Source organism: Poecilia reticulata, chromosome 21, assembly GCF_904066995.2.
Source record: "Poecilia reticulata chromosome 21, P_reticulata-male-v2, whole genome shotgun sequence".
NCBI lineage: Eukaryota > Metazoa > Chordata > Actinopteri > Cyprinodontiformes > Poeciliidae > Poecilia > Poecilia reticulata.
In genome coordinates this window covers 7,243,055-7,252,938 of record NC_088850.1, presented here as the reverse complement: position 1 = coordinate 7,252,938, position 9,884 = coordinate 7,243,055, and the positions used below count along the sequence as shown (strand labels likewise).

At 36.6% G+C, this 9,884-nt stretch overlaps 3 protein-coding genes across 7 annotated transcripts; 1 reads left to right on the top strand and 2 right to left on the bottom strand.

The window, feature by feature from the left end:
* Positions 1–1,079: 1,079 nt before the first annotated feature.
* bpnt1 (bisphosphate nucleotidase 1) lies at positions 1,080–4,315 on the bottom strand. 3 transcript variants are annotated; one of them, XM_081602377.1, is made up of 10 exons: positions 4,048–4,315; positions 3,078–3,214; positions 2,845–2,949; positions 2,649–2,756; positions 2,476–2,524; positions 2,107–2,184; positions 1,896–1,987; positions 1,616–1,813; positions 1,408–1,513; positions 1,080–1,306 (listed from the first exon to the last, which is right to left on the bottom strand). In XM_081602377.1, exons 2-10 carry the CDS (start codon positions 3,195–3,197, stop codon positions 1,155–1,157), a joined length of 1,008 nt encoding a protein of 335 aa, XP_081458503.1. In that variant the 5' UTR covers positions 3,198–3,214; positions 4,048–4,315; the 3' UTR covers positions 1,080–1,154. The 3 variants fall into 3 exon arrangements, with proteins under 3 accessions (XP_081458503.1, XP_008395657.2, XP_008395659.2); XM_008397435.2 differs by having other exon boundaries at positions 4,018–4,313; XM_008397437.2 differs by lacking the exon at positions 2,107–2,184 and having other exon boundaries at positions 4,018–4,312.
* A 772-nt stretch (positions 4,316–5,087) lies between these two features.
* saysd1 (SAYSVFN motif domain containing 1) lies at positions 5,088–7,128 on the bottom strand. Its single transcript, XM_008397434.3, has 2 exons — positions 6,898–7,128; positions 5,088–5,975 (listed from the first exon to the last, which is right to left on the bottom strand). The coding sequence occupies exons 1-2, from the start codon at positions 7,126–7,128 to the stop codon at positions 5,652–5,654; spliced, it is 555 nt and encodes a 184-aa protein (XP_008395656.1). The 3' UTR covers positions 5,088–5,651.
* Positions 7,129–7,165: 37 nt separating this feature from the next.
* On the top strand, positions 7,166–9,860 carry grcc10 (gene rich cluster, C10 gene). 3 transcript variants are annotated; one of them, XM_008397432.3, is made up of 4 exons: positions 7,166–7,270; positions 7,723–7,779; positions 8,769–8,945; positions 9,423–9,860. In XM_008397432.3, exons 2-4 carry the CDS (start codon positions 7,728–7,730, stop codon positions 9,560–9,562), a joined length of 369 nt encoding a protein of 122 aa, XP_008395654.1. In that variant the 5' UTR covers positions 7,166–7,270; positions 7,723–7,727; the 3' UTR covers positions 9,563–9,860. The 3 variants fall into 3 exon arrangements, with proteins under 3 accessions (XP_008395654.1, XP_008395653.1, XP_017157824.1); XM_008397431.3 differs by lacking the exon at positions 7,166–7,270 and adding an exon at positions 7,315–7,404; XM_017302335.2 differs by lacking the exon at positions 7,166–7,270 and adding an exon at positions 7,493–7,514.
* Positions 9,861–9,884: the final 24 nt, after the last annotated feature.

Below are 9,884 nucleotides of genomic sequence, written 5' to 3'. Positions count from 1 at the left end.
CTGTGTTGGTTTTATTTCTCTTTAACCTGCAAAGTTTGAGTTGGTTCTTCATTAAAAAGCTTTATCAACACCTTTAGATAATTTTAACTTTGTATTTTAATATTTGTGTTGACTAAGACACAAACTTATGGGCAAAGCTGATCTACAAATGAATATCCAAAAATCATAACCTGCTGTAGTATAACCTGGTATAAATTTACATACATTTATAAAATTATTTTTTCCATTTATAAAAAAAACCATTTTCTGTTATCAAACTTTATATTTTTATACTAACTGAAAACACAAGAAAGCACACCAACAGTCTTATGTTTAAATCTGTTTTTTATTTGGCATTTATGACAAATAAGAGGAAAACAAAAATTTGTGTAAATTTGTTTATTGTTAAATACATCAGACAAATGACTAACTATATTTATTAGATTTGTTTTACCTGATTAAAATACAAAATATATTCCTAAATGTAATCAAGTATTTGTCTATTTTAATCAGGTGTTATAAGAGGCTCACAAACGGATAAATTCTCACAAAAATGTTGGATTCATATTGGCAAAAAAGGCAACAATCAAATATTTGCAAGTTTTAAAGAGTTAATTTTGGCACCTTTTATGACTTGGCAGTTTATTAAAATGATAGAATAAAATCATTAAGTCTGTTTCCTCTACATGTTGCTCTGGTTACTATAATTTATTTGGAAAGCAGCAGTTGGTGAATGTATTCTGCAACCAAAAACAGCAAAAACATATTACAAAAATATATTTTCTCAGACAATAATAATGCCATCAGAATAAAAAAAAGTTTCAGTCACAGGAGTGAAGTCATGTTTTGTCTCTACGTCCAGTTAAGATTCCTTCACCACAATATAAAAGATAAATTGCCAAATTACTGCAAACATATGATGGAAGTTCTTGATATAACTGTTCCACAACCAGCTGTTGGAACCAGCTACTTTTTCACTTAAGGCCAGGTTGGTTAGATGGCTAGTTTTTACTGCTGAATTGTTAATAACAATTAATATATGATTTAAATAATAATACTTGTCAAAAAGAAGGAGATTACTGCAACAATAACAAGTAATAAACAGTGTCATAGCAATTTAATACACAAAGAAAGACCAAGACCATCTCTACACCAGAGGCACATCGTGACCGAACTCAATCTGACTTCAGCGCTTGCAGCACAGACTGTGGAACTCTGCTGACGTAGTAATCATGGTTGCGTAGTGTAGCGAGAACCCCAGCAGAGTTCATGTGCTTTATCTCTGCGTTATAATGGTAAGGATTCCCAAACATGTCAGTCAGCTTTCCTGCATGAGGAAAAACAAAAAAAGATGACATCATTTCACCTTAAGAGTCAATCTGGTGAAAGATAAACATTTTTTCATTCCGTAAACTTTAAGAGTTTTACCTCCGACGGCATGCAGGATTGCCTCGGGACCACATGTATCCCATTTCTTGCAGCCTGCACTGGCAAACACATAAGCAGATGCTTTCCCTTCAATTAGCTGGATTATCTGCAAAGTGTGGAGTCAGTGAACAGGAGTGATTGAAATACAGCCCACATCTAAAAGTTTCACTAGTGTAGTAAAAGCACTGTGTCTCCAAATCCACCTCACCTTGTTTCCAGCACCTCCGACTCTTATAACGTCGTGAGGCTCCATGGCGTTCACGCAGTCCGTTACCGTCTTGTTGCTATGGGAACGGGTGGTGGTGACAATTCGCTTATCGGCTGGAACTTCCTGCAACTGGAACCCGAAGGCGCCCAATCCGAGAACTCCCCATATTGTTCTCCCCAAAGCAGCTCCTGATCCAAGCTGGAGAGAAAACCGTCAAAAATAACCTACTGATGGCGCCTTTTCAAGCAAAGCTGCGGACAATTTGTAGTTTGGTTTGAACCTGGTAATTGTAGAATGGCTGGTTGATGACGCCTGCAATTGCTCTGCCTCCATATGCAATGCCAATGAGAACTGTCACGTTGTCCAGTAGCCCTAAGTCCAGAAACAGGAGGAATGTTATTTGAAGAAAATAAGCTATTCTATCACCCTTTCTATCATTGGCAAATAATTCTGAAGTGGCCATTAAAAGTGCTCTGTCTACACTGCCGTACGGATAGCTGTGCTGTGAGTCTTGTCCAACTCTTTGTGTGGTTTCTGGTCAACAGCTTGTAGATGGAGACAACTTGAGGCTGAAGGCAGCAAAGAGAGGACAAGAAAGAGGACGAGAGGAGAAAAGCCCAGGGACGCACAAAAGGAGGAACACAAACACTGTAAAAGTGACGGTGAAGCAGGGAAAGAAAACTGGCGCGCAAAGACTAATCTGCAACAAAAACAAACATGAAATCCATGCTGAGAGGTTAAGTTTAGGTGCAAGCTGTGGTACTATGTATTTGCTATATATCTTTGCAAGCTGTATCATATTATTAAGAAAACTGAAAGCTCAAGCTGAGAGCACAGATTTTTTTGAACACATGCTTTACCTTCAGTGTATTCTTTGGTGCCATCAAGGGGATCAACCCAAACAACTAGCTGAGATTAACACAAACATATTCCAATTAAGCATGTTCACACTTATGGATAAGGCTCTCACATGTATGCACAATAACAATAATAATCATAAAAAGGATTTCATTATTTATTTGTCTGTAGTTACCTCTTCTTCTTTTAGTGCTTCATACTCTTTTGGACAGCTCTTCTGAAGGATTTCCTCTGCCTGGCCATTCTCAAGCATGTCCTCCTGGACCTCCTCACATGGAAGATCCTGTAATCAGGTAATTAACAGACATTTTGAGTAGCTGATTTAGTCTGATCAGTGCATGTTTTCTAAATGAAGCTGCACATCCAGTTACCTCCTCTCCAATGATGGCGACCTTGGGGAAACGTCTGGACAGTGAAGCACAGATGCTTTTCTGTGCAAGTCGGTCCGCGAGCGTCTGCAGATCGTTGGCTCCTGTCTGTGCAAAAGGTGCAAATATATATTCGTCATAAATGCTTAAAATTAATTCAATTCTGCTAAAGAAAACATGTTTTTTTTTTTCTTCTACTGATCTGACTTTAAAAAGTAAATGCAGACATGCCACACCTTTTCAACAATGCCAAGCTCTCCACTGTGAAGCACCTTCCTTACTATGGCCCCGGCCTTTTCAGCGACTGAGTAGGCGGACGCCACCAGCCGCATAACCACAGCAGGATTGCCAGACATTTTTAATTAGTTGATCGCTAGAAAACAGTAAGGAAACAGAGATGAGGCATATTCAGAATAGTTTTGCTTGATATTTGAATATTTTATCATGAAAAACAAAAACTTTAATATACCTTCAGACAGCTATATAGCAGAAGTAATGGCAAAATTGTATTTTAAAAAATACTAGTTAAGTAAGCAGTGCCATTAAAGAGGAAAAGAAACCTTAGCATCTAACAAACACATCAAAAGTCTAAATTTGGCAAGCATGGGCTACTCAAACACCACATAACTGCTTGTAATTATTTTCTCTGTTGAACATTGATCCTGCTCTAATAAACATTTATCTATACAACTGCTTGTTGTCTGAAGGCAATACACACAGATATGGTCATTACCTAACAAATAGGCCCACATGAAGGATTGTACTGTGCATTTATGCAAACAATACAACCAAATTAACCAGATATGTGTTACATGCTAGTGCTTGTATCAGCACTACAAACCATTTTTCATTCGTTAACTTTAGATATATAGATTAGACAGTTAGGCCCTTTTTACGCGACAACAATTTCTGGTGAAAATGGAAAAGTTTTGTTGTGTTTGTACTGTACATTTACATAAAACAACCGAATGTTTCCTCTGAAAACGGCACGGTTTGAGAACGGGTTCTTAATCTGGGATTCTAGATCTGTTAGTTCAGCTAACTGGTTAACCATGTAAACTCCATGGCTATGAGTGAAAGTTACTAACTTACATTCGAGAAATACTAAATTGGAAATATTTAGAATAAACAAAACAATGATTATAGATTGTGTTTCGTAACGGGGTCATTACTTACTGGTGAAGAAAATAGAAGTAGTTGCCGCACCTCAGTTTTATGAAGGCATCAGATCTTTGACTGGAAATGGACAATTAACTGTACTTTGAGTTCCCCAGCAATGCAACGGCTTAATATGAACTACGTTAGACCAGGGGGAGGCTTTTAACAAGCTTTTAAAAAGTTAACTGTTGTAACTAAGTATAATGCAAATCTTTCAGTAACGCATTTTTCAAGTGAAAGGTAAACATGTACTTGTAGAGCTGCATTTGGACCAACGCGGAAGTAGATTGGAGTGAACTATCTTCTTCTTCCTCTTATTGCGGTCTTTAATGACGCCTGGCAAACAACATTACGGTACTTTACCGCCACCAACTGGTGAGGAGTGCGAATCAGAACGAGCATCAGTTTTTTAACACTGTACATCTGAGAGCATAGGTTTTATCTTTTTGTTCCACAAATTATGAAACAGCAATACGTTTCCAATACACCGTGTGGTGAATTGCACAGGTTTATGTTTTGCGGCTGCAAAATCTAAAATCAGGGCTAAAATCTATTTTCAAACTATAAACATCTCAAATCTGGACTTGAATACGTTGAATCACCACAGGGATCATTTTAAAATCCTCACCTCACAAGGTCCAGATTCTAAAAACTGTGAAATTCACCTTTTTTTTATTTTTAATAGAAAATGTATATGGGTTCTCAGTTTGAAACCAAAAAATAGGTCAAATATTGAAGTCAGGGAAATAACCAAAAAATGATGCCATTAAATTACATGTTCTTCATACATTTGAAAACAATGTGTGTCATGAAATGATTGCAACATTGTTATTTCTTCTTGACAGATAAGTACATACCTTATTCCTTAAAAAAAAATCTAACAAATACAGTAAAAATTAAACCATGCTTTAAAAAATAAGTAAAACAAATGTGATTTTTTTTCACTTTCTGTACAACAGTGTATATTGAAGTGTAAATTCCTTTTTGTTCATCTTCCAGATTAGGCAATGAGCAGTAAAGTCTGGAAACTGAAACATTTTTTCATACGTTTTCATATTTTTTGAGATAGTAAAGCATCACTGTCAGGGTTATGTTGAAAAGAATAATTTATTGATGGACACATAATTTCCCAGGGTGCATAAATCAATACTTCAATAATTCGTCTTCTTTTACAAAAAATAGTGCATATCCATATTAGAAAATAAAAGAACAAAAAACTGTTTATTTTCCTCCAAATTTGACGTTTAAATTTGAAATGTCTGCACATCGAGGCTAAAGTGCGAGCACAAACTTAGCAAATGAAGCTGATTGTAAATTAAAACAAACAGAACTAAAACAAACTGTGGTCAATAATAATAATAATGATAAGAGTAGTCCCCAAATTATCCCTGGCATTTAGGGAAGTTTCAGCAATCAAGGTATTTAATGTTTGAAAGGCAAACAGTGAGAAGACCAATGTAGATAAAGGTGTTATATATATTTACATCTGAGGTTCCTATAAAAAGTGTTGCAGCATAGAAGGGAACAAAACAATAAGTATGCCAGTGTTAATTTAATGCGCAATAGATACATAAGAAATACAGTTCATAATCATTTTTCCAAACAACAAATTTCTTGAATTATGCCCTTCAGTTATGCAAGTGACAAGCAGTTTATCTGTTGGCCAGAGGTCTGTAGCCCATCTCCCCCTCCAGCTGCTCAGCAGTGAGTGAGCCAAGGAGAGGCTGACAGTCTGGGTTGAAGACAGAGTAAGCACTCAGTTCTCCTGGCTTTCTGGGTTCTGGGCTGCGCAGTCCTTCATAGAGCCAGTAGAACAGGGAGATGACGAAGAAAGGCAGTCCGAATTCCAGTTCGACAAAAAGACCCAGCAGAACCAGCCACAGCAGCACTTTGAGCAGCATAATGTTGGAGAGGACCAGCTGTCTTGAAGCAAACCATCGTCCCAGAGTGCTGTCTAGCATCCAGTCCCTACAGTCCTGCAGGACACATGACGGAAGGTCAGCAGCTCCCAGGATTACAGAATATAAGCTAATTGAAAACATCGTACAGTAGTATACAAATACTAAGATGAACATTATGCTAATTGTTTACACATATGCCACAAACAGTGTTATTTACTTTTAAACTTGAAGTTTTTTCTTATACAGTCACATAAACACAAAATGATTTCCATTTATGTTCTAGAGCAACATAAAGTTGGTCACTTGTGCAAAAGTGTAGAATTGGGAAAAGGAAAGAATAGGATCTGTGGAAACTTTAAAATTGATTATTTACAAAACTGAAATGAATAACTTCAGTCTCTAGACATGTGATTCTGATAGGAATGCACTCCCAACAGACTTGAAACAGAAAATGAAACAAAAGGTGGCTCAGGTTTGTTGAATACCAATGAGATTTTATAGATTTTCAAGTGTAAATGTTCTTAAAACCATGTTGAATTTTCTTTCCATTTCACCTGTGCACTGATTTGTGTTTGTTTATCAGACAAAGCAACAATTACAATATTCAAAAGACAAGAGTTAAGTTGAAAACGTTTAAGAGGTGTAAATACTTTTGCGTAATAGTATACCTGAATACAAATGGAAGACTAAGACATTAACAGGACTTCTATTGACATAGAAGTTGTTAAGATATTATTTATGAAACATATATCCTGGTTTCAGGTTTTTAAAGAAGTATATCTTTTACATCTATCTTTAATGTGACATATTTTTGAATGATTCTGACATTGTATTTTATATGCGGATTTAAAATAATGTTTGCATATTTACTTACACCTACAGAAACCTTTAGAATGCAACTAATCTATTGTAATTCGGACTTTGTTACCCGCATTTTTTGAACAGTTCTCATTTAAATCAATATTCACTGTGCTAATGTGTTTGTATGATCTTTTACCCCCTCTTGAGAGCTGCTGATTGCAGCTTGGCTGGTTTCTGGCTCCTTTGGTTGATGACTGCTGTCAGGCTGAACAGCAGGACCTCCTCCTCTCTGCTCTCCGGGCTGAGGACCAGCAGGTTCGGGCTTTTTCATGCCTTTTTCCGCCTGTCTTCGGGCTCTAAAGTCTGCGAGTTTCTGCTCCATATGCGTAATTCCAAGTTCAACGTGGAAAAGCAGCTTCTTCACCATAAACTGGGAAGAACACCTCTTTGTCTCGTCACTAGAATTATGACATAAATAAAAGAGGCACAAAAAACTCAAATTCAAACGCCTGACCGTCTTCCAACTTCAGAAACTAATCGTGATTTCACCAGGTTGCAAGCTTTTCGAGGTATGTTTACGTATTACGTCGGTGTGTACCATAAAACGGAGGTCCTGTCGCTAACTGTCGTAAATTAGGTCAATTTACGATATTTCCTTAGAGTTGTTTGTTGCTAGCTTTCTGGGCTGGTGTTTTCATCAGTGGTGAGAACATGGACCTTAAATGTTTCTTATTTTTAGTTTATTCCGTCTTGTGAACATATATATATTTGGCTTTCTGTTGCCGTTGCTTAGGACTCTTAGATGAGTATAAAGTAAATAATGTCGATTCACCAATACACATACTATTCTTTATGTATAGTGTCTTTTTACGTGTTTTGTCATATTTGTACATTGGTCTAGTTTTCTCGACTAGTACGGTTAAGAGACGCTACATTTAACTCTTAACAGTTCGCCAGTTCTGAACAGAGATGACATATTTGTAATAGCCTGGTTATTGCGTTTTGTCCCTTTCCACGGTAGACATCATGGCTTCGGCTCCAGCCCAACAACCCACACTGACCGTTGAACAAACCAGAGGTGAGAGGAATATTTTCCTCCTTCTTGTTTTACTATTTCCCTCCAACGTAGCAAACAAAATAGTTTAAAAGAGGCTCGATAAGCAGTCGGCGCTCTCTTTAGTCATCCAACCTGTATATTTTCCTAAGCTTCCTACTGATTGAAGTTTTAACATAACCAATCGTCTCTGCAGAAATAAATATACAGTATGATTAAAAATGTTGTTCTTGAGTCACTATAATACATTTATAAGTGTATAAACAAATTGGTGCACTCTGCAATGGAATCTCACATGCATGGAGTTTGCATGTTTTACAAAAGTATTCACTCCCTTGGATGTTTTAGCTTTTTTATCGTTTTACAAATATCAAGAACAAAGAAATTTGGCTTTTAAAAAAATAATAGAAAAAAAACAAATCAATTATAAATAGGTAACCTAAAATAAGTGACTGCACAAATAACCCCCGTCCCCCCATCCCTTCAAGTTAGTATTTAATAGCTGAATAAGTCTTTCCAAGTCCATCCAGCCTGTAAATCTGGAAGGAATAAGCAGGTATAAAAGATGAATGAATAGTTCTGCTGCTACTGATCCAACATATGGTTACCTGCACTTGCTTAATCCTTGCAGAAAGGTTGCTGGACTCTCATCTATTTCAAGCAGGTAGAAAAAGGGTAGACCCAGGAATGAATGCTTTTAGATCATAATGCCATGATAAACATACAACTAACCAGAGCAAACCTTAGAGTTGCTACTTAACTTTTTTAGTTTTTCATAATGCATCTCAAAATGATCCCCATCATATCCACAACTGTAGATTCATCTGCTCCTTTCTGATAATGACAGAGAAAACAAAATTAACCTTGAAGCCTGAGGTGTAGAGTAAATCGAATAAGGTAGTTATATAAATTGCAGTCTCTCAGGTAGTTGTTGATCGAGGCAGGTGTGAAGGTATTCATTTGTACTTTGGAAAGTTTGCAAAGTGACCACAGATGCTCGTTTCGTTCTGCAGTGGTGCTGAGTGAAGTGATCCAGGCCTTTTCAGTGCCAGAGAACGTTGCGCGAATGGAGGAGGCTCGGGAGAGCGCCTGCAACGACATGGGGAAGATGCTGCAGCTCGTGCTTCCTGTGGCCACTCAGATTCAACAGGAAGTAATCAAGGCGTATGGATTCAACAATGAAGGAGAAGGTGATGTCTTACAATATTTAATAGTTTTTTTTCTGAAACAGAAACTAGCAGTTGTTTGTTTTGTGGCCATGTTTGATTTTTTTGTAGATGAATTTCTACCCAGATTGATGACTCTACAGATTTTAGCTACTAATAGTATTTAGTTCAAGTGATCAGATAAGTGTTTTCATTAAAAAAAAAAAAAAAGTTAGACTTCCTCTTTGTGGAAATGTTCCAATATCCTAGACTTTTTTTTAAAAATGTACTTTCAGGTTTTCCAAAATTCATACAAAACTTGACAGTTGTGATTAAATGAATATATATAAAACAATTAACTTTGCAGATAATTTTTTATATATCAGAATAAACATATAAATAAATTAGTGCACTCTGAAGTGGAATCTCACACTGCCTTACTGATACAATAATAAATGTCTCACAGATGGAAGGTTGTTTTGCATAAATGTAACTCACGTGAGTCTGCTGCGTCCCTCACAGGCGTCCTTAAATTTGCCAGACTGGTGAAGATGTATGAAACCCAGGACCCGGAAATAGCAGCCATGTCTGCAAAGCTGAAGGCTCTCCTCCTCCCACCGTTGTCAACACCACCTATAGGAGGCGCCATTCCAGCTTCATAGGATTTATTTTTGACCAGGTCAAATGCAAGAGTGCTTTCTTTTCATACTTTGGTTCTCTGTATTATCATGTATTTAAGATCCTGTTTTTGATGTCAAGTCCAAGTTTTATACCACTAATATTTCATATGGTTGTATTCAAAGCATTCTTGCAAATCCTTGAGTTATTTTTTTGCATTGTATTTATTTGTTACATGTAACACTACAACCACTTTATTCCACTGAAACATTTACTTTAGTGCCATCTTTTTTTTATATAATGTCATTTGTTTTTCTGTAAAAAATAAATGTTTTCTCTGTATTTGTGTTATTTATACAAAGGGGA

What these genes read in the sequence shown, in the direction of transcription:
- bpnt1 (XM_081602377.1), bottom strand. Translation starts at nt 3,197, where the DNA reads ATGTCTGGCAATCCTGCTGTGGTTATGCGGCTGGTGGCGTCCGCCTAC. An exon ending in AAGCACTAAAAGAAGAAGAG is followed by an intron (nt 2,525 to 2,648) that starts GTAACTACAGAC and finishes TGTTAATCTCAG; the next exon opens with CTAGTTGTTTGGGTTGATCC. An exon ending in CACCAAAGAATACACTGAAG is followed by an intron (nt 2,185 to 2,475) that starts GTAAAGCATGTG and finishes TGCTGCCTTCAG; the next exon opens with CCTCAAGTTGTCTCCATCTA.
- saysd1 (XM_008397434.3), bottom strand. Translation starts at nt 7,128, where the DNA reads ATGGTGAAGAAGCTGCTTTTCCACGTTGAACTTGGAATTACGCATATG. An exon ending in TCAGCAGCTCTCAAGAGGGG is followed by an intron (nt 5,976 to 6,897) that starts GTAAAAGATCAT and finishes TGTGTCCTGCAG; the next exon opens with GACTGTAGGGACTGGATGCT.
- grcc10 (XM_008397432.3), top strand. Translation starts at nt 7,728, where the DNA reads ATGGCTTCGGCTCCAGCCCAACAACCCACACTGACCGTTGAACAAACC. An exon ending in GACCGTTGAACAAACCAGAG is followed by an intron (nt 7,780 to 8,768) that starts GTGAGAGGAATA and finishes TTCGTTCTGCAG; the next exon opens with TGGTGCTGAGTGAAGTGATC. An exon ending in ATTCAACAATGAAGGAGAAG is followed by an intron (nt 8,946 to 9,422) that starts GTGATGTCTTAC and finishes CGTCCCTCACAG; the next exon opens with GCGTCCTTAAATTTGCCAGA.